The sequence below is a fragment of the Anoplopoma fimbria genome, chromosome 12, assembly GCF_027596085.1.
Source record: "Anoplopoma fimbria isolate UVic2021 breed Golden Eagle Sablefish chromosome 12, Afim_UVic_2022, whole genome shotgun sequence".
NCBI lineage: Eukaryota > Metazoa > Chordata > Actinopteri > Perciformes > Anoplopomatidae > Anoplopoma > Anoplopoma fimbria.
In genome coordinates, this window is record NC_072460.1 from 16357595 (window position 1) to 16380975 (window position 23381).

General features: G+C 40.6%; 1 protein-coding gene across 2 annotated transcripts; it reads right to left on the minus strand.

Moving 5' to 3' along the window:
- Window positions 1-1403: 1403 nt before the first annotated feature.
- fam120c (family with sequence similarity 120C) lies at window positions 1404-22860 on the minus strand. 2 transcript variants are annotated; one of them, XM_054608892.1, is made up of 18 exons: window positions 22796-22860; window positions 21296-22298; window positions 19079-19325; window positions 18859-18941; window positions 17222-17350; window positions 15799-15901; window positions 15613-15677; window positions 14983-15257; window positions 13274-13436; window positions 13084-13167; window positions 12705-12876; window positions 11685-11934; window positions 11122-11236; window positions 10279-10488; window positions 9276-9513; window positions 8328-8463; window positions 8070-8133; window positions 1404-7514 (listed from the first exon to the last, which is right to left on the minus strand). In XM_054608892.1, exons 2-18 carry the CDS (start codon window positions 21812-21814, stop codon window positions 7257-7259), a joined length of 3111 nt encoding a protein of 1036 aa, XP_054464867.1. In that variant the 5' UTR covers window positions 21815-22298; window positions 22796-22860; the 3' UTR covers window positions 1404-7256. The 2 variants fall into 2 exon arrangements, with proteins under 2 accessions (XP_054464867.1, XP_054464866.1); XM_054608891.1 differs by having other exon boundaries at window positions 21296-22852.
- Between the last annotated feature and the right edge of the window lie 521 nt (window positions 22861-23381).

Consider the following 23381-nt stretch of genomic DNA (forward strand, 5'->3'; position numbering starts at 1 on the left):
AAGTATCGCAGCGAGATGTTTCGATGCCTCGCTTCACCACGCCAAAGATCACGTGACCACCCCCGAACGAGGCCTCGCTACGTCACGCTCGTGTCAGAGATGTGCCGCGTATCAGTGGCGAGCCTAGACTCCAGAGGGGCCGGAGTCTAGGCTCGTTAGTTAGTTAACTAACTAACTAACGACTAACTATATATTATATATATATATACTAGTTTAGTTATATATAAAATTTATGTTGATATATATATAACTATATATATATATATATATATAAAATAACATAAAATTATTTTATATATATATAAATATTTACATGTATATATATATATATATATATATATTTACATATATATGTTATATATATTTACATATATATATATATATATATATATATATATATATATATATATATATATACTAGTTAGTATAGTTAATATGTGTGTATATATGTATATAAAATAATTTTATATGTTATATTATTTTATATATATATATAATATATAACATAACATATAAAATTATTTTATATACATATATACACATATTTACATATACAATTGTTATTTTATATACATATATATACACATATATTTACATATACATGTTTTATTTTATATACATATATATATATTTACATATAAAATAGTTATTTTATATACATATATATGTGTGTGTATATATATATATATATATACATATATATAAAATAACTATTTTATTATATATATACACATATATATATACATATAAAATAGTTATTTTGTATTATGTATACATATGTATATATATATATGTATATATTTACATATAAAATAGTTATTTTATATACATATATATTTACATGTAAAATTGTTATTTTATATACATATGTATGTGTATATATATATATATACACATATATATTTACACATAAAAATCTATTTTATATATATATATATATATATAAAATAACTATTTTATTTTATATACATACATATATATATATGTGTATATGTATAGTTATTTTGTATACATATATATGTTTATACATACATATATATATATATTTACATGTAAAATTGTTATTTTATATACATATGAATGTGTATATATATATACACATATATATTTACACATAACATTTTTATTTTATATACATATATATATTAACATATAAAATGATTTTATATACATATATATACACATATATTTACATATACAATTGTTATTTTATATACATAAGTGTGTATATATGTATATATATATATATATGCCTCCACTAGTATTAAAATAAAAATGTGTTTTTTAACTGGCATGTCTTGGCTTTTAGAATCTTAGTGATCATACTTGTGTCTAATCTTTCTTAATCAAAGCCAAAGTATATAAAAAAAATAAAAATAAATCAAGACACTGGACACGAGAAATACTTTTTTTACTAAAAGAATAAATTTTATTTCAGCACTGTAAGTCATTTCCCAACCAGTACAAACATGACTGCCATCTTTGTCTCTTTCTGAACCATTCCTCCCCTCCCTCTGTGAGATCAGACCACCAACAGCCAGACAAATAAAAAAAAAAAAAATAATCGTTCTTTTTTTCTTGTCTTTCCACAAACAGTCCGGTGCTTCCATAATGCTAACAATGATGACAAATTATACCGACCATAATTATAAAAGCAATAATGATGATGATAATATTTCTATAACAATAATATTATGGATCAATTTGAACCCTTTTTGCTGCACAGGTAGTTTCGGGTGGCCCTGGGTACTGAAGTACATGCATCGGTACACTTGTGGCTGAGGGCACGATTGACCAACATGACAAGAAATAGCCCATAGTGATCAACTTGAGCCGCTTACTGGACCTCAGCCATTGGAGGGTCGGGGGTTGGGGTGGGAATATACTGGTGCTTGGGGGGCTGTTGAGGGGCGGGTGGCAGTGTAGAGAGAGACAGACAGAACAGGGACTCTTATTCAAATTGGACAAAATTCTGTGAGTCCTGCAAATATATATCAGTACAGGTACAACACAACTTATGACTCCTTTCCACATTCTGGATGACAGACAATAATACTGTTTGACTTCTACAATACAACATAGTACATTTCAACTCTGGGACTTTTGGCTCTCTTTAACATTGTCGAGCTCTTCAGAGCGTAGGACGTGAGGCAGGATGCTTTTATCATAACTTATCATTTCATCGTCAGTCACAGAGAAGGTGAATTTTCCTCAAGACACTTCAGCTGAGATTTGGACAAGACAAGAAACTTATTACTTTTAATTAACTGGGAATACATTTTTATGGATCACAAGAGAAAGCTCAAACCAGTGTTTTGGGGCTGCAAAGAGTATTTTCCCAATTAAACAATTTATAGTCTGGACTATAAAATGTCACAAAATAATAGAAAAATGCCAATGAAAATGTCAAGAAGATATGTTGTTGATTTTGTTGTTGGTTTATTTTCTATCAATTAATTGACGAATTGTGTCGGATCTGAAAGAAAAGCTTGAACAAGTCTTTGTTTTGTTTAAAGGAAAGATTCTAACCTTTAGTGGCAGATTTATCAGTTAATTTATAATCTATTTATAGACTAGTTGTTTCATCGTCATACAGGTGAATTATTTCTTGCTTGAACTATGACGTCTTTCAGGACGCCAAACAATCTCAGATTTGTATTTCGAGGAGAATTCATCCCCATTCAGCAGCCTCCATGCCCACACATGAAGAAGCTTATAAATTGCTCTATCAATCTCAGTCTGGGACGTTTAAAGGCAAGTTTGAGAGATCACAACAATTACATGTAAGAAAAACACAAAAGAGAGCGCCAAAACCCCAGCTTGACTGAAAGCACATTTGTCGGGTGTCATTCTTTCCCGTGTATTTAGTGTCGATCTGAGCGTGTGCAGTAGTTCACACAGCCTGAATTCAGTCAATGAAAGAAGATACAACTGAGCGTGAGCAGGAGCTGGGGAATTTACCAACAATGCCTAAACACTTGGTCACATGTCCAAATCTGCCTACTCGCTGACCCACAGTCAACACAAACACACTTCTTTCTTTCTTTCCCTGTCTGTCTGTCTCCCCACTTAAAAACACAGCTACCTCACTTTGACTTTGTCAGATATATCACACGTGCTGCAATGTCATTTTATATATATATATATATATATATATATATGTAATCATACTCATCAGAAAACTTGTTACTCTGGGGGCAAACCGTCTATATATATATATATATATATTGTGTATATATATATATATATACATATCGGATTGGGGGAGGGGACTCTGGGGGGCTTTATCGGGGTAGACGGGGGGATGCTAGGTGTACTTTGGTTCTCAGGTGTTTACAAGAGATGTTTCGCTGCTTTGTGCAAGGGCGCAGAGTTCAGCTTAGATTGATAATGAGTCGAGCATGAAATTGTTATCAGGGATATTATGAAAATCATAACATAGTGCAGACGACAATTATCATTTCGATAAACGGGCAATATTTACTTACGTACATAATAAACGGTGGTCTAAAGATGCCATATAAAATACAGGTAAGGAAAATCGCAATCATTACAGTTCAAATCTCTAGGTTGGCTAAGCGTATTTCAGTACTAACTGAAGCAATGGTAGAAGGATTAGATTAGAAGATGTAATAACATTAAAAATAGTAAGAAAAAACACATTTGCACAATTGAATAAAACCGTTTTGATTTTTTTTCTGATTTTTTTTTCCAGACTCTGGCTAGATACATACAGAAACTGATTATCAACGTTAATATAACCTTTACTGTTAGTTGGGTTGATTAAGGGGCGGGGCAGCCCAAAGAGAAAAAACGGCCAATAGAAACGATCCTAAAAGGGCTAAAAGGAGAGGCAGAGAGGGAGGCGATAAGAGTGGAAGAGAAGAACTGAAATACAGGAAGTGACGGGAGGGTTAACCTGTGTGTAAAAAAAATACGTGTATGTGACTGCTTTTAATGGGAATCAGTGGGCGTGGTGAGTGTGTGTGTGTGTGTATGTACTCTAAGAGGAAGATTAAGGGGCTGAGAGAAGAAGTGAATGAACATTTGTGGGGAGGGAGGGGGCGAGAAAAAGTGTCATAGCAGGGGGGGGATAACAAGCATAAAAATCACTGATCAAATATCTATCAAACTAAAACAGACAAGGACGAGAGAGGGACACTACATCATGTATTGTGTTGACATTTTTTTTTTTTTTTTTTTTCCATACTAGCTACTGTGTAACTCAGGGTTTAACATCTATATATCCGTGTGTGTCATGTATTAATGAGGTGTGTGTGTGTGTGTGCGCTGTGTTGATGGTTATTTCTGTGCCTACCTGGCACCTCTAACATGTTTTTTTTCAATCTGTCCATGCAAACTTTTTTGGGGGGGGATCAGTAGAATGTGTTACCAAAAATGATCTCTGATGAACTGACGACCACTCCACTGGGAACTGAAACTGCACAAAATCACTTCAGCACAAAAGCAGAGAGAATGCTGGTGGTAACAAATGCAACTGAATACCTGTTTGTCGTGTGAGGGTATGTGTGTGTGTGTGTGTGTGTGTGTGTGTGTGTGTGTGTGTGTGTGTGTGTGTGTGTGTGTGTGTGTGTGTGAGTGTGTGTTTGTAACTGTTATCTGGCGAGCAAATCGAGAGGGCCTCGTATACCAGATCACACTCTGGCTCGCCACAGAAAAAACATCTTCTAACAATGTACTGTTGCGATACACATATTTGTACTAATGTCAAAAGTTGAAAGCAGTTAAGTATATGACTCCTAGTAATTCTAGACTTAGTATTTCGGCCAGTGGAGCTATATTCTCTAGCCTAGTCTTCGTGTCTGTGTATTACAGTCCTGTGTTAAGCCCGACGCTGTTACCTACTCTTAACCTATAAAACACCTACAGCACTTGTGTGCTTAATCCCTACCAATAAACGGCTAACAAGTCAGTCCAGACCTCGGATTTCATTTGGTGTTGGTGTAAGAGACGGCGGCGTGGCCCATTCCCTGTGATGATGAGCATAGGCCTACACTCAGGGCTGGGTCAACTGTCATGGTTGAGTTCATAATTGAGTGGGATGTCTGACGCGACTACACCAACACTTACATACATAGTCAGGGTTTTTTCCTTCAAAACAGCATTTCATAAGAGCTTTTTTCCATGTCAATTGTGTGGCAACGCAATAGAGCACAAGTCATTAACATAGTAAGAAAATAAGGTGCTTCTTTGTTGACTTGCCTTTCTTTCTTTTTAACATGGTGAGCTCACTTCATCCTCTCTTAGTCAGTTTATAGAGATAATAATGTTCATGGCCAGCATCTCTCAGGCGGTATCTGTCGGTCTACTGCTTTTACATCTGCAGTTGTGCTACCGGCTATTGGTAAGTTGTATTTCCGTAGTCAGGTGAAACCTACTATTGGGGGGGGGGGGACACATCTCATTCTCTACAAACATAAGTGCTCTAATAAAACAATTCATTATCTTAGAAGTCTCAGATTGTGAGCGGCACACTCGAGTCCGCCATGAGGCCTCCCTCTCTCCCGTCATGTGACATGTGATCCGACCCGTAAAGCCTCCGCCTTTGTTCGGCTAAGGTACTTCAGGGCAGGGAAGTGCTTCCTGCTGGTCTAAAGTGACACACCAGAGCTCTGCGGGGCAACAGCTCATGGTGTTGGGGCTATCATCGTGACAACCGTAACTCAATCACCACCAAAGGGTGGGGTGGTGGAGGGGGGGGATCTTTGAGGCTTTTTCGTCACCACACCCCTTTAACATCACTGGCTGCCTCAGTGGGCTAGCCTTTTTTAAAATACACTTTGGAAATAACTTTAGAAATCTGAAGAGATTCCCAGGAATTCTTGATGTGGAGAATCAGGAATTCTTTCAGCTTCATTGCAAAGGTCATGATTGAACAAGTGAGGCCAGTCTGAGGGGAACTCTGCCTGGCAGCAGTTACCCAAATCCTCACCATTCATTTCCATCTATTGCTGGGCAGTATTATTATGTTTCTTTTTTTGGCCTTAACTCTAGAAGGTGCTTCAAGAGTATTTTTCATTTCTTTATCACCTGGTAGAAGACTGTCCAGTGTGGTTTAACATTTTTTTAAACAAAGTGCTTCTTTGTCTGATACCACTCTGTTCACATTCTGACGTCTCTCAAATAGATCTCTACCTTTAAATGTCGTTCTACATGTCATAACGATTTACTTAGCCGTAGGGGACACCCCATCTAAGACTGTCAATTCATCTGTATATAGGGGCTTTTTCAAATTCATTATATTTAAATACAACATTAAGTGCTTCTGTTGGGGTAATACAATCAAAGCTTTGGGAGTAAGGGACAAGGGGGATGGGAAGATGCACTTTTTTTTGGAGGAGCAGGGTAATAATCTTGCATACTTTAGGGCTTAAGGTGCATAAAAATTCATGGGGTCTCTTAGCATAGCTAAGCACTAGGCTATGCTACATGGGTCAAAATAAGATAGCACGCCAATACAATGTTGGTGCAGAAGTGCTCCTGTGATAAATAACCAATTAATCGATAAAGGGGTATGTTGCTAGTAAATATACTAACATTGTGTGTTTAGCAGTGCTGCTAGAGTACAGGGGGGGGGGATTAGGGGCACTGCGCAGAAGAATGGTACATCACTTTGTTAAAATCTTTCTCACATTATCCAGAGACATTTCTCTGAACATCTCTCTGAATCCATGCAAGATAAACCTCACACGAAACGGCTATGGTAACAAACCGCATCAACACACAACTACCAGCCATGGCAACCAGGACGACCATGGAAACCACATCCCATTTGTCACCGTGGCCGCGAGCTTAACATCTGTGTGCAGAGATTCAAACAATGGGACCATTAAAAACACATAAGACATTTTAACTTTACAGATACCCATACTTAAGATGGGAAGGTGGGGGCTCATTTAAGTAGTGGGTCATAATGGGGGGGCGGGGCTTCAAGCTTATTTTACTCTGAGTGCGCGAGGGAGGCATTTAGGATTTTTTAGGGGTGGGGCGCTTACAGACTCATGGAGAAAACCTCTCTTCATAAAACAATGTAAAACCACATGAGAAAACTAAAAAGGAAGTAACAGCTAACTGCTTTATCACATGGAGCAGCAGGGAGCACGAGGAGGAGCCTCGCTTCACCTTTTGCTCCTTGTGATAACGTGCACAGCTAGCAGGCAGGGCTACAAAAACAGGGAAAGGCAGTCAAACACAGAGGACTCTCTCAGAGCAGTGCATCACGGGAAAGGATCCCATCACTCCTCCTTCTGTAGCGCTCCGTCTGACGGGCAGTCGTCAAGGCAACAGGGGGCCTCCACCTCCACCCCCTCTGATTGGTTGTCTCTGCTGGCTAAGGCACACGGGATTGGCTGGGCCAGGACGGCCAGATCCAAGGGCTGGCCGATGACGGAGGCTGCTGAGCTGCCGTTCAGCTGCTGGGTCGCAACCTCTGGCGTGGAGGCCGCCTCCTCTGAGGGCTTTGGGGGACTGCTGGATGGGGGGGGTGGCGACGTCTGGAGGACGACAGTTAGAGTTTTAACAGAACAGCAGTAGTCACAATTTATGCTAAGTTCCTATTTGTTCATATCCTCCACAAACTTTATTTCTATATGTAACAGGATAAGTGTCGAATTATGGGAAGTAGATGTCAAGTAAGATGTGTCGGGGTCCGCTGCTGGCAGAACAATAAACTCCTCCCTCTAAGCTTGAATTGAGGTTAATGTGAACTGTGTGGAAGCACATGGACGGGCATGACCTCGACCAGTTGTGCATCTATATCTGTTTTACCCTTCCCCAGGACATCTGTGTGGACTGACTCTTACTTGGATTCTGTTACCTCATCATCACTATTGACACATGGACATGTAGACAAACAAAAATCAGTAGAGCAATCTTATAACCAATGAATATGTGATGATAAACTACACCCCTTAGACCTCATTAATAAAACAAGACACTAAAGAAAACCCGTAGGCAAGATGGCAATTTGGAACATGATAGAAAAAGAAGAAATGTATAGCTGTGATCACTAATCATGTCGGCAAATGTACAAGATTTAAGTTTGCTACCTGTGTTCTGTTGTTAGGTGCCTTTTTCACCGCCCTTACTTTAGCTGGAATCTCTTTACCCCTCCTGTGATGAAGAAACAGAGAGATGTTTGGATCAGATGTGGAACACAACGAATATCAGTGGTCTGCTTCGGGGCTCGATCCCTCCGGCGTTTCAGAAAGACTTCCACAGAATTGGTAGCAGAGTAAATCCATGCATAAATACACATTTTCAGCTCATTTATCAATTTTCAGTTGTTAGCCGTTTTCATTACTCACCCTCTCCCTGCTCCCACTGACACCACCTGCATGTTGAACCCTCCTCTTCCACGGATTGGTTTGTTCCCAGCCCACTGGCCAACGACCATGCCAGCTATCTCCAGTTTCCCTCCCTGAGGGGGAATGGACTGAAGGCCTGAACAAAAAGAAAAAGAAAAAAACAGGTGAATATACTGAGTCCTTGAATAAGAAACTACAGCTGTCTCCCAATTCATTACTACATACTAACTGTATACACTATGTACTATATAATATTCTTCATAGTACTGAGAACATGTTCTGCAGTTAACAAGAAATCAGAATACTTTGACAGGAAAATATACAACACATACCCCGCAGTGTTCCATTTTTAATATCTGACTTATTTTAGACCTTTTTTTGTTGCCTTTTTTTAAAAATTATGAATGATAGGAATCTTTTAAATTGCATTTAGTTCCTTTTATAGTTTGTCTTTTATGCCTTGTGGAAAGCACTTTGAATCTTCCTGTTGAATGCCATATTATAAACTTGCCTTCCCATGTAAAGACAATCAAAACTGTGACTTTACAATGATATTGCCAATCAAACCCAACAGAGTGAGCAACTTGTTTTTGGCACAAATGTAATAGTTATTTTATATTTTCTGGGGTGTTCCTAGAGCCGTTTCATCACAATCCACAATTAGTTTAAAATTTTCCAGCAGTCAACGGCTCCTCTATTTCCTTTATGCATTGCATTGTAGAACAATAATGTACGTCAACAACATATTTTTTTGAGAGTTCATACTGATTCATTTGAGTAAACTTTGTTTTCTCACATTTCCAGTGTGAAACAATACATACTCAAAAGCTGTTAGAACTGGAGTGTAGTATGAAATTAAAACAATGTCTACATCGATTAAAAGGTGAAAGTATGCTTTAACAAGTCTGTGTAGAGAAACCAGCAGGTTAAAAAAAAGCATCTCTGTACCTGGGAAGGCTCTGGGTCTGTGTTGAGCAGGGTGATGAGGATGATGCGGGTGATGATGATGAGGCATGCCCATGGGGCGAGGTGGGTAGAGGGGAGGCATGGGGTAGAAAGGGGGCACCATGGCTGGGGGAAGGAAGGCAGGAGGTGGAAGAGGAGGGGGAGGAGGAGGAGGGCGGGACAGGTTGATGCCCTCGAGGATTGCCTGACGCATCTTCTCCACCTTGGACACCAGCTCTTCCTGCAGAGCAGAGAGACAACCGTTATTGAGCCTTTGAGCTACAGAGTTATTGATGTGAATGCATCTCACAGCCTCGGAACATTTGCAGAGCTGTTCTGCTAATTTGCTGTAGTTGGGTTAAAGTGCTCTCGGCCACTGCTGTATGTAATGTACCAAATATAATTTATGGGATAAAAGAGGCAACACTCTGCAACACCACTGTACATCCAGGAGAGGACTGAGTGATGCGTCTTCTCTAAAAATAAAAAGGGCTGAATTTATAAGGCTATAGCTGTTGCTACATCGTGTCCTATCTGAATGTGAGCGTCCGACTATCACATCACATCACATAACATTGGACGTCAAACCTCTGTCCAAACTGAATCTGTTAAATATTCAGTTCTGTTACATCATGTAAACAAACCACATACCCATCAGCTGTGTGCTCACGATCAGACTGGAGATATAACCACTTCAAAGATGGGTGACACTTGCTATCTTCCTACATTTACACTTTTTAGAAAACACAGGTTTTATATTGTGATATTTACTGGACATGACATACAATAACTGTTGTTAGTGAGTCATTTAACATGATAAGGCTACTCCGACCTGGATCAGGGCCAAACTAACTTGATTGGGACATTCCTGCTGAATACATAACATTCTTACTACCCTCAAACAGGGAAGGCACTGAAATATTTTATGAACTAAATTTCATTAATTTATAACTTAATTAAAAAGACACACATCCATCACATCCTCACCACAGGATAACAAACATACCTGTCCCTCGCACATGTCCAGCAGGGCGGACCGGTCGCGGGCAGACCGAGCCAGTTTGCTCTGAAACAGTTTACCGTCAAAGAAGCCCCAGGGGCAGCAGTGTTCCCATGGCAACGGCTGACCGCAAACATCATTGATGAACAACGCTGTGTCCACGCCGGCCATGAAAAGAGAAGCCAGCTGCACCCCGCGGGCATCCACCTTCTCCACCTAACAGCAAATAAGCAAATGAAAAATGAAAATATCTTCAAACTGGAGACAGTTCACAGATACGAGGAGGAGAAAAGATGGAAGAAGTGAATCATGAGTTATTGAACACAAGATGTTGTATTTAGCTTGTAACACCAAAATCACTTAAATGAGTCTTTAGGGTGCAGGAAGATTAGTATATTTAAGTTGCTGTGTTTGTACTGGGTTTGAGGATGCATTAGTCTTGTTCAACTAAATTTTGTGCAACTTAAAGTGCCAGATCTGACTTTTGCCTGAGTTCAGCAGGTAGGTTTATTATATTTTAGGAGTTGAATCGGGGCCCAAATAAAATGGACCTCATCCAAGTCCTGTTGTTTGTTCGGGTGCCCTGAATACTGTTGGGCAGACCAAACCGAACAAAACTTGGGTTTGATTAAACCGAACCAAACAGGTTTAAAGTGAAAGCACCCCGACCCATTACCAGAATTTTGTGCAACTCAGAAGGGCACGACACAAATGGGACCTGATTAAGAGCCCCGAAAACTAAGAAAACTAGAAATAAAAGGATTATTGTGTGCAGAAACATCTGTATTCTTTGGGAAAAACCCCAACAATGATTGTACAACAATAAGGGAGTGAGTAGGGGGGTCTCACCTTGAGCTCCTGCAGCTGGTCGGGTTCATAGAGTTGGCTGGAAACAGCCTGAGCCAAAAAGGCATCTAGCTCATGTCTCTGGAGGATCCTTCCTCCAGGCCACTGCATCATATACCTGAGAGAGAAGGAAAAAAACACCAACGTTAAAGCAGGAGAACACTCGTTTATCTATTTTTTTTTTTTTTTATCTATATTACCAACCCAACATAACAGAGTCAGAGTTATCAGATCTACAGTGTACCTGTCAAAAAATGTATTGACAGGATTAGCGCTCTACATGCGCCAATAACCTTTCAATTACAATTGTGCCCCATGACATAATACAACGGTCCACATTTTTAAACAATGGCAGAAAAATCAGAAAAAGATTTAGGTTGCGTCTAGACATTTTTTATAAAAAATGGGTGAGTAGTCGATTATCAAAAAATAAATAGTTCATCAAATTATGGCGACAAATGAATCGACTAATATCAGGTGTGGCGTTGTTGAAAAGAACTGAGCACAAATTTGGTAAGTAAACTAAACGTCACTACAACCAGCAGTGGTGTAGAGCACGGTCATACCTGAGCACACAGCACATGAGCAGCAGATGCTGTGGGACCTGTGCTGGGTTGAGGAGGGCTGGGCAGTCGGAGCGTAGGCAGGCCAGGAAGGCCCTGGTTCTCCTGGAGCGGTCCTCACTGGCACGACCCAACCACAGCCTCCGCAGGTTGGGGCAGGTCCACTCACGGAAACACAGGGCTGGGACCAGCTCAGGAGTCAGGGCCGACTTGGCTTTACCGCTGCTCCACTCTTTGACAATCACTGGAGGAACTGTAACGCAGAGGCAAGAGAAGTGTGTTAAAAATGTACAGGAGTTACTTTAAAAATAACTGATGCAACCAATTTAATGATGCATTCATTTAGGTACAATGATACAGGTGTTTCAGTGCCGGGCTGAGGAGCAGATTGATATATTAATGTTGTTATATTATTCTAATCATGTCGCTTACAAACTCCTTCGAAGCTATTAACGGTGAGAGAGCAGGTAAGGATTGAGTGTGTCTCTCTAATATTGGATGTTGTGTCTGTCGATTTCCTGAAATTAAAACAGTGGTTTAACTCCCACGGTAATGAACGTGCACCTAACCACAACTTTGCATGCAACGACTGAAGCCAATCCGCTGCCTTTTAAAGATAAACAAGCATAAACAATTTAACATCTTTTTTCCGCCCATTTTATGAAGACAACGTCAAAGTGGCAAAAATTGCAGCTCCTCAAATGGCCACTTAAGGCTTGTAAACCTCTTCGCTAAACTGCGCAAAGAGGAGTTCTTTCCCTGACTGGCCACAGAAAGAGAAAGAGTATTCTTTAGTGCTTTTACACCCTAACTTGGGACAGAACTCACGTATAGCTCCGCAACAAGCTGCAGACTTGCTTAACTCTAAGCATAATTCTATTGTTTTCACTCAAACAGTAATTCTACATCAACCACTGCTTTAGTCAATATACTTGGATACTTTCCATCAGTGAATAAATGTGAATATATATACAGTCCATAATCCTTCTTATCGCTCTCATCTATCTACTCTTAAGGACCTACCTTCCAGGGGAGCCCTCTTGCGGAGAGCAAGCCTCTCCAGGCGGCGGTGTGTTTCAGCCAGACTGAAGAGGACGCCGTAGCCATACTGTCTGGCAGCACGGAACAGCAGAGAGGCAGGAGGCAGCTCAGAGTTACACTCATCCTCTATACACACTGGCATCTTCATTTCTCCCTGCGGGGTGCAATGGGTGAAGGGAGGAGTAAGGACAGAGAGATTACAGGGTGGCTCTGAAGACGTTGATACATTAGCTCCATTTGTATAACACTTGTTTAACTAGACAAGATGACTTAGGGGCCTTGCAAAGATGAAATACATGTTTCAGAGTCAAATGCAATCACAAATAAAACATTAATGACATAAGTGAGGAAAACAGTTTACCTTGGTCAAAATGTGGTAAATCTGGGGGTACATTAGTCCTCTTCGGTGTCTGTGTTCAGCTACACGAAGAACCTCAGCACTGACCTGATATCGGGGAAAAAAGAAGGAAACATGGTGACTTTACAACACAACCTACAACTGTGTCATTTGGTTTGAAAATGTATTTTTTTAATCTCTCTCAGACACTCACCTGAGGCAGAGGGGGTGTGGTAATGTCCATGTGACTGCGCGTCGCCATAGACAGCAGTGACGGAATGTGTGATGCGCTCCCGTTGCCTTGGGAACCATCTCCAGAGGCCGAGCCCACCCTTCCAGCAGGATCCTCCCACCGAGAAGGCTTGTCCGTCAAATGGCTGATAGAAAAAGGTTTATGTGAGTGTTTCATCAAACTGGCCTGGCATTCATCAGGTGGGTTTATACAATATCACCGTTTCTGCAGAGGAAGCATTTCCTCAAAAACATTTGAGCTGATGAAACAGGTTTGTGTTCAATGCTCACTTTGTTTCAATATTTACTATTGCAGCGAAAGGAAATTAGCAGTAGCATAAGGATCTCAGAAACTTAAACTATTCCATGGTGTCCCTTTCCAGACTTTTGAACCTTATTACTGGAAGTCTGAAAACATTTGAAAACTTAAAAAGCATGGGAAGCCCTGCTCCTCTATCCTCCTCCTTCTCTGTAGCTGTAACCCCTGAATCATTAAGGGTGCTTTAACAGCTGTAGTTTGGTTATTTTGGTCCAAACCAAGGGGGGAAAAAAAGTATATATTGTTGCATTTTAGCTATGGTCTGGTTCCTGTTCACACTGACGTTTTACAAACAAGGCAACTCATTTATTTGACCGTTTTGGCGATCGTCATTCTGCATCATCAGGACCCACGAGGGGAAATCAAATACCGGTATATAAACTTAAATGCTTCTGATGTATACATTTATATTCTTTGAAGACACACAGAGTGCATGAAGAAAGGATTATTTCTAATGTTTTTATTCCCTTTGCGTTGAAGGGGGACATTATTCTTATAGACTCATCTGACATTAAAAAGAAGCTCAGCAACAACATACATGGTACTTATTCAGTGTTTCCTGGTTAAAGAAACTGATTTTATTTTCTTGGTGCATAAGAAATGTTAAGAGATGTACTTATTATAGTGCTCCTTTTAGGCAACACTTAGGCTGCAACTAAGGATTATTTTATACATTGATTTATACAGTGATTATGTTTTCAATTAATCCATGAATTAAATTAATACAAATTAAAAAAACAAAACATTTTCAATGAAATGTCAGAAAATGGTAAAAAATGTTTGTCCTCAAGTCAAGGGTAACTTATTTTGTCCAAACCCACAAAATATTTAGTTTACAAATAAGAAGGAAAAGAAAAACCCGCACATATGTAATATATGTGCGGGTTTTTTTCTTTTCCTTCTTATGAGAAGCTGTATATGGAAAATTGTGCCGTATTTCCCGAACAACTGAATTCAAAATAGCTGCGGATGGATTTTTTCCGATGATTGAACAATCAACTAAATAAATTGTTTGGATCATACGAGTCGGAAACACTCCTATGCAGCCACCACAGGAATCTCATTCTATAGATAGAATAATACTTATGATTGTGCAGCCTAATCTCTTCCTGCAGCTGTGCAGAAATACAGGGTGTAACCAGATTAAATAAAAAAATTAAATGCTTTCTGAACTTGAATAAATAACTTGACTAAAGAGCCACAAATCTTCAATTATGAACCTGTTAATGAGCACTTTCTGTAGTTTTTTTATTTATGGGCTTTACTGTTGTGAAATGTAGGTGGCCCAAATGTCATGAAAGCTTAGCTTTAACATGATTAGGGAGATAAAACCCTAAAAGTGTAAACATGAGCTTTCTGTCTCTGTATCTTACTTTGCGTTGCTGTCGTTGGGTTCATCTCCATCTGATGACGATGAAGGAGACGGAGAGGGAACAGACTGAGTGGTGGTGTGATGATTGGGTAATCGATTTCCCCCCTGAGTGGAATCATATGGAGCCGACCAATCAGAGAAGCCCATCTTGCCTGTCATTGAATCGTTGCAGTCTTGGGATGGTGGCGGCGGGTTCTGGAACAGAGGGGTGGAGCCAGGTCCATATGGAGCATTTTGATAGGGTGGCTTCAACCCCGGAACCTGGGGAGGAGGGAACTGTGATTGGACGGAGAGGAGCAGAAGAAAGGAAAGTTAATTTTAAAAAGGGAGAAAAATAAAAGCAAAAGGGGAGGGAGGGGCAGATGTTGTTTCAGGGACGTGAACCAATACTGTACTATTTCATTTCACATCTAACCAGGAGCATCTAATCAAAGCCGGTGGGAGGATTTGGGACGGGAATGGCTGCACCCTCCTCCTCTCTGTCAGTTTTTTTTTACCCTAAATGAGCACATGCCACAAAGGGATTTCAAAGAGGAACAAAACTTAATCCATTCTGCTACATGTAGAGACCAGAGAACAAATTAAACACACATCAAAGAGGAGCAAAGGATTACCAAGCTAAGGAATCTACCTGATTCTTTCCAGGCTGTATAGGTCCCATGTGGCCCGGTGGTCCCCCAAATCCAAACCCAGGTACTAAGCAGAAAAAACAAGGATGCAAATATAAAATGTTCTTCTCAAAAATAGCTAGTTAGTGAGCAAAAAAATATTATACATTGATTATTAGTTCTGTTCTCTCGACTTCTTTACTACTCACAGATGAAAGAGGAGGGCCCCATGTTGGGCGAACGAGGTTTGGAGGCAGCTGAGAAATAATCCACAGCTTTCTTGAATCGCTCCACTTTGTCCTCCATACGAGACTAAAAAGGAAAGAAAGGAAGCCTTTTGTCAACTGCATAACATGCTGAGCTAAAAGGCTAAAATACTGTAAAGCCCAGTTGAGGGATGAACACATCTGTTGCTTAGTTAATGTTAATAGATAAGGATGGCAAGATTTTTTTCTTATAGTCAACAGATCATATGAAAATAATCCTTAAATTAACAAAATATTACTCAGATACCGGGGACTATTTTCAGTAGTATAGAAGGACAGTGTATGTGCGATTGGGTTAAAATGAACATCAGTGCCATTGTTCATCATAATGAAGGAACATGTGACTCAGAGCAACAGTGCGGCTCATTAATGTTTTGTTTTTTTAATTTGGTAAACAAGATGCTCAATGGCACAGAGGAAGAATATATATCATGCTCTTGATACTCAGACAACACTTGCTAGTAGCTAGTAGAGTAACACCAGACTTATCCCTTTTTGGTCCAATTCCCCAAAATCTGTCAACAACTGGCTTCTAAAACTGATGTATGTAATATAAGGGAAAACTGCTGTAACTCAGCATCAGTTGTTTACTGGTCTCAAATGTGCAGGAACACTTAACTTAACCAAAAAAAAAAAATATATATATATATATATATCTTAACTAGAGTTACTGCCTCTCAAGTAAGTCGGTTGTATACTGTGGCTGGCACAGTGGCATAAAAAGACAAAAGCATTACTAAAGTTCAACCAGTTTTAAAGTATGTACAACACCGTAGATTAATTAAGTTGGTTTTGGCTTAAAGATAAAGTAGAATTAATATTCTGACTTCATCTTCAACTTGCTTGTTTTTTCAAAACAGCAGTCCAAAACCCCAAAAGGTTTTCAGTGTCTTGTCATATATGACAAAGAAAATAATCAGATATTAACTTTTGAGATTCTTTTTTTATTTTTTTGTTGATAAACTAAGAGATTAATCAAAGTATTGTTAGCCAGATATAGATTTAACAGGGATAAGTATTTGATAAAAATGCTACTAAACTCCAGCCCTACTTGCTCAATCATAAACATACTGGAGACCAACACTGCAGCTCTGATGAAGTGAATCTAGAGAATCCTGTAAAGCACATAGATTTATATGAAGTGTAGCGCAATGCTGTGGTTCAACACTGATGTGTGAGGAAGTGCAGATGCTGACTCAGGGTCTTGTGTCAACAGTGGCCTATTCAACCATCAGCGACAGTCTGGAATGTACGGTCAGAAAATGAAACATGTAAATCTATTTCAATCAATTAAAATTAAACCCCAATAAAGAGGTTATCAGAAACTAATCAGTAATAATCATTGACAAAGGGGCACATAGCTCACCTGTGACTGTTTGAAGACATCTCTGGCGATGGCGTCAAGGTTTCCCAGGTCTTTGATGGAGGAGACGTACTCTGAGACAGCCTTGATCACCACCTCACAGGGCGGCAGCACCAACTGGTGAGCTCGCACCTAAAACAGGAACAGTACAAAGGTTTTAATCCACATATACCCGGTTTGGTTGGGAGTAACACTGTGAGAGATGTGCATGAGGATATTTAACTGTGAACAACTTTTTATTTAACGGAAGCAAACAAAGGGAGTAATACTACTTATTGTACTGCTGTGTTACTAGATGGCTGATCAATTCGACCTCAGTTAAAAAGGCAGGACTGGAAATCATCAGGTTTTTTTAAAGCATTAGGGCCGAACCGTTGTACTGGCTGGCTCTAATGCTTATGGTCACTCAGATTACAGGATGATGGTTTTCTATAGACTTTGGCATTGTTCCATCAGCAAAGATGATAACAGTACAGATGGCACGGATGCTTAGTTATATTTTTGAAATTCCCCTTTAAAAAAGAAAAACTCATTAAAATGTTTAGAATATTGTTCAGTTCTCAAGAATAGTTAGTTTTGGTTATCAAAATGTTCTCTAGCAGCCAAGTTTTCAAAATTTGGGAGCTAACATTCAGAAGATGCCTTCAGTTCAGGCGGTCTCGCTAAATAAACTGCATCTGATTCAACTCGTCCGGCTCATAGCCGAGTTAAACATTTAACTCATCTGCTAGGTCTTGAAGGAAAAGACAAATTTGCCTCAGTGGATGCAGGCCATTACTACTGTGAAAGGAATGGATCAAAGCTTGAAATTTAAATACTTCTTGGAGATCAGTGCTGACAATGTTATTTGGCATTTTAACTAAAATATGTTCCATCAAATTGCAGAACGTATGCAATACTGGTGTCATAGGTAAGCAATAACACAGAACAATGTTTCCAGATTTATGTAAATAACAAACTAGAGGCGGGGAATGCAAAGGTAAGCAGTGGATTGTCTCTGTGCAATGCTTTGTTTTCATATATAAGATTTCACACCACACCCAAGTCTGTTATCACACTTATACCAATACCACAGTAAGGCTTTGTCAATTTTAGTACACTGTGAACATAACATTTTTCTGAAGCACGTATTAATAGCCTCAATAAAATTACAAAATAGTGAAAAGTTTAGACTTCACAAGTTTCATGTTTGCAGACAAAGTTTAAAAAAACATGATGTTCTGAAGTCAAAAATCAATAACTATTATTCTGGTGTGAAATTGTCTGGACATTATTTCAGTTTATCATTCATTCAAAAATGTTTCTCTCAATTTCATGACTTTAATAAAAGTCAACATTTCCTGTACATTTCACATTAAAAGCCTTCTATTGATGGGAAAGCATTATGCCCCTAAACCACTGAAAGATTTTATTGTGAATGACAGTATGTCTTTTCTCGTAAAATAATAATAATAAACTTATAAAACATGAAAAATAACGTAAGTAAGTTAAGTTCCGGTTCAAATTTTGAGGTGAATCATAGCTCATGTCACTATTTGACTATTTATACAGTATTGTGTGATACTTAAAACTAATATTCTCAGCAAGCTCAGTAAGCTGAGGTTTGCAGAGGACATTGGACGTAAAAAATAATACGCTACCTTGAGAGAAGCTAGTGGATGTTCTGGTCCCAGCAGACTCCAGTGGAAGGCAGCCAGGTCCTCATCAGGCAGAATATGATTTCCTGGGAGACAGAAACTCTTTCAAATCAGACCAAGATGGGCGCCAACAAATACAGCTTACAAGTAGGGGGTGTGTTTCAGTGAGAAAAATATGTGATATAGGTTTGGTTTTGTGTATTTGTGTGTGTACGCTCCTTACCCAGCAGAGCAGCAAAGCAGGGCAGGTGCTGTGTCTTCAGCCCGAGCTGCCTGGCGGCCTCAGACAGCAGGTACTGGTGTGTGGTCAGGTTCTTGCCGTTCCAGCTCAGTTTGAGCGCATGCGATGAGAAGTAGGCAGGTACGTTGCAGAGGGCAAACTCAGAATCTTGAGCAATCAGGCCAGCGAATCCAAAGTCCCTGTAGAGAGACAGCACTTCCTGGTGGTGGTCCTCCAAAGTCTGTACAACCTGTGGATGCAGAGTGAACAAACTCAGTCTGCTGTGCCATAGAAAAACAAACACAGTTTATTATCCTGCCAGGAGTAACCTGGTTTGCCATGTTGTTCAATTATTCAAAGCACTGCAGTATAGTAGTTTAGATTTTAGATTTATTTGCTTATCACTCTAACAGAAAAGTCTTTAAGTCTTTTTTTAAGCAACAATGCCCAATTCTACCCAGTTTTAGCTTCTATGAGAGGATCAGAACTCTCTAAACTTAACTTTATATGAATGCATTTTGAACTGTTGGTCGGTCAAAATAATAATAGGAAGAAGTCCCTTCTGTATGACTTAATAAAGACCATGAAATAGCATCCCTAACAGAGTAGAGATTTGCCAAAGATGGACTGGCATCTGTGAAACTGGTAAGCTAGCATGCTAGCAGTCACTGCAATATAATATATTTATGATGAGGATAGAGGTCACAGACGGCCAGTTGAGTTGACACTTTATATACCAACACAAAACTAAAGTTCAACAGCCCTTGCAAAAATGCATTTGTGTAAAATCTGTGCTTCACCAATCAGTTCCAAATGAATGGTGATGATGCAGATACCTGGACCTCAGGCAACACCATTGCTTAAGAGCACACTCATGCAGAACCCAATTGGTTGGTGAGGTGCATGGTTATGCCAGACAGAGCGAGCAGGAGAGCTTCATGCCAGAATTAAGTTGATCTTGTTGAACAACATCAGTATTACTCAGTGTGAAAACTAAATAACACTCATTTACTCTGTTAATCTATTTTATGTGCTGATAATCAAATCTATGTCTTCTGTGATTATGAGGAAACCGTTTCATGAATTGTTCTATTTTTTTAATAATTATTGTGTCTCTCACCAATAATAAAACTGTAACTAGTCCCCAGCGCTAACAACCAGAATGATCTATGTGCAATAACTCCAAATAGACTAGACATTAATGTAGTACGTTTAAAGCTGAGGACAACAAAGCTGCATTGAGAGGAACAGCAATGCCTAAAGTAAAACTTTAATTCAGGCAGAGGTTAGATACTCAAAGTTGCAGAAATAGGAGTGTTTCTCAGAATACAGGCAGGAAAAACAATAAAGTACACATGGGAACTGTGAGTAACGTTGCTGCACACACACACACACACACATCACCAGAATGTATTCTACTGTAATGTGGGTGGTATTTTCTTTTCTCTATCAAAAGCAAAGAGAAAGCTAGGCAAAGTTAAACATAGGGAACCATGAAAGTCAATCAGTGGTCACATTTCTTGTTTCAAATTGTTTTTATATATCTTTTGCCTGATAAGAGAATATAGCACACCCACCGTCCATAATTTATACCTAAGCAAATAGCCAATAGCTTGGGTGCGCAATAAATATTTTCTGTTTTAATATTCTCAATCACCAACTATCTGAAATGCACAAAATAAGTCATTACAAATGAACCACTGACAGGCAATGTGGACCTACAGTCTATCCACTCAGCAGTTCTCCCACGATGTACTAGAGGTTCAATGAGTTCATGTTATGCAATATATAGGCTATGTAGACTAGGTCATGTTGCGCCAATGCACAGACTGGTTTAGTGTGTAGCTGCTGCCTCATACATGCACCGGATGCTTTCCTCCACCCAGTAGAGCAACAAATAGACATCCATGAGCGCAAAGCAGGCCAACTACAGGCATCAAAGACAGAAATATGTGCACTGCCGGCTAAAAACTGCATATGCAAAACAGTCCGGATGCAGATATGTATGCATGTATAATGATTAAACACAATTGCAGATGGACTGGTGAGGGCTGGTGGTTTGCACTTGCACCCCCAAACTAGAAGGAGTTACAAAAAAGGCGGTGGATGATGTAAGCTGCTAAATGGGCGTGCAACAAGAAAGGGCAAGTGTTAAATGAACAGCACGCCATAGGACCACAATGAAACAACTCCACACAGCCATTATCACACGTTGCTCACCCGCACTCGGAAGCGGAACATGGCCAGGCGGACGCAGTGGCTGAGGCAGGCCGGGGGCAGGAACCATGCGCGGGGAGGCGGGGTGGCCTTGCTGCCGACGTGGTTGACTATCAGCTGCGCCGTCTGTCTCTGGCCCTGAGCTCGCCGCGCCCACTCGGGCCAGCGCTCCTTCCCCAGTGTGCCGTTGAAAACCACCACCAGCTCCAGGCCACCTTGGTAGAGGCAGGCCTGCGACAGGGCGGCCAGGTAGCCCAGCATGGCGTTCCACTCGCCCCCGCACACCCAGTCCGTCTGGTAGCCGCCGTAGAGGCGTTGCAGGCCGGAGTCGGCGTCGATTAGGATCCTGGCAGGCGGGGGCGGGGGAGGCATGGGCCCGGGGTGATGTGGGTGGTGGTGTGGGTGATGGTGGTGGTGAGGGGGCTGGCGGGCCGCGGTACGGGCAAGCTTCAGGAGGTCCACCGGGACCGCGGCCCCGGGACACCGCTTCTCTAGATACTCTTGAAAACCCTGCACTCCCATGACGGTGTTGTTCAGCCTGTGTGTGTGGCCGGGAGCGGGCTCTGAATACGTCCTGTACGCCGTGTTTGTAACGTGATGAGGGGCGAGACCGCAGCTAGAAGAGCTAACTGGTCTCCGGTGTAGTGACTAACTGTACTTAAGTTAACCCTGCAAAGCCACTGATCACCCAGACTGGTGAAATGAGCCACGATGCGCTTCTGCACACGTGTGTCAGCTGTCCTTATCTTACTTACAAGTGACTATTTCTCAGTTGTGTGCGTGGGTGCTCAGTTTAGTGTCCATCCCTGTGTGTGGGGGTGTGTTTTTTGTTTTTTTTTGTTTGTTTTTTTTTGTTGGTGAGATGCCAGCAAGGCCAGTGCAGCTATACCTACAGCCAGACAAAGTTCAACACATTTCCTGCTCCCATAATTTGGCTTCAACACAAACCAGCTTCAAAACAGGCAGCTGGCAGCAGATAACGGAGATGCAGCGAGGTGGTGGATTTCTATGGAAGGAGAAAAAAAAGCGGATAAAAATAATGATTGTGCTGATTTGTGCACATGAGACAGACCCACCAGTACTGCGCATTAGTGAAGGCTAGCAACCCCCGGGCTGCACGGCCAGTCCGCGGACATGATGTTAAACCGAGCAGCTCGCAAAGACTGATTTATGTGTGTGTGACAGATAAAATATTACATTTATCCTGCGCTGTTTCAGCCACGTGTGTACTGGTAGCTCGTTGGTTCGCGTGTTTCCAGAATATCAATTAAAACAAACTAGTCCCTGGCTGCACTAACATTGGCTAGCTGTGTGGCTAGCTGTTAGCTGCTAGCTGCTGGCAGGGTCCCCGGCGTGATTTGACGCGTCAACTCCCGAAGACAAGTCCGGGGCGGACACGACGCGGAATGAGATGGATGTTTGACGAAATAAAAGAAAAAGGAACTAAAATAAAAATAAAAATAAAAGCCCGATGGTGCCTCCCTCGCTTTCTTCCACACTCACGGCTTCATGTTGCAGAGGGGAACATTACTTCCAAGCGACATCAGCCATCTTGCGACTTCCTCGCGGCCCAGTGGAGTGGGAGGGAAGGTGGAGAGGAGCGGAGGGAGGAGGCGCGGCCGCGGGGCACGCTGGGAAATGGAGTCTAGTAAGCGTATCACGTCCCATTAGGACAGATGGGGTGGGGGACTGAAAAAGACTACAACTACCAGGGCGAGGGTACCGACTGTTGGACGAGGATAAAAAAGCCGGAGTAGAATTTCTCCAAGTGGCCCAGAACTGATTCAAGCCCTGAAGCTTTTATATGTCCGTAACTGATATGTTGTTTCTTGCGTATCAGCATGTATATAATTATAAATCAACGTCATATAACTGCTGCAGTGGTTGGTCAACACTGATACTGCTGAATACTGAATACAGCATTGGAAATATAAGTTATGGGAAGAAAAAATAAATAAAAATCAAACATTAAATAGCCGTTAAAAGAATAATGATTTAGTGGTGTAACAGGTAGAATGGCGACGTCCCAACAGTGCATGTTTAATCGTGTGTGTGTATGTCGCCTCCCTGTGGTTCAGCACAGTGTTGT

Coding starts and splice junctions, on each gene's coding strand:
- fam120c (XM_054608892.1), bottom strand. CDS start 21,814: ATGGGAGTGCAGGGTTTTCAAGAGTATCTAGAGAAGCGGTGTCCCGGG. Junction 15,258..15,612: donor TACAGCCTGGAAAGAATCAG/GTAGATTCCTTA, acceptor GTCCAATCACAG/TTCCCTCCTCCCCAGGTTCC. Junction 11,935..12,704: donor CAAGAGGGCTCCCCTGGAAG/GTAGGTCCTTAA, acceptor TCTGCGTTACAG/TTCCTCCAGTGATTGTCAAA.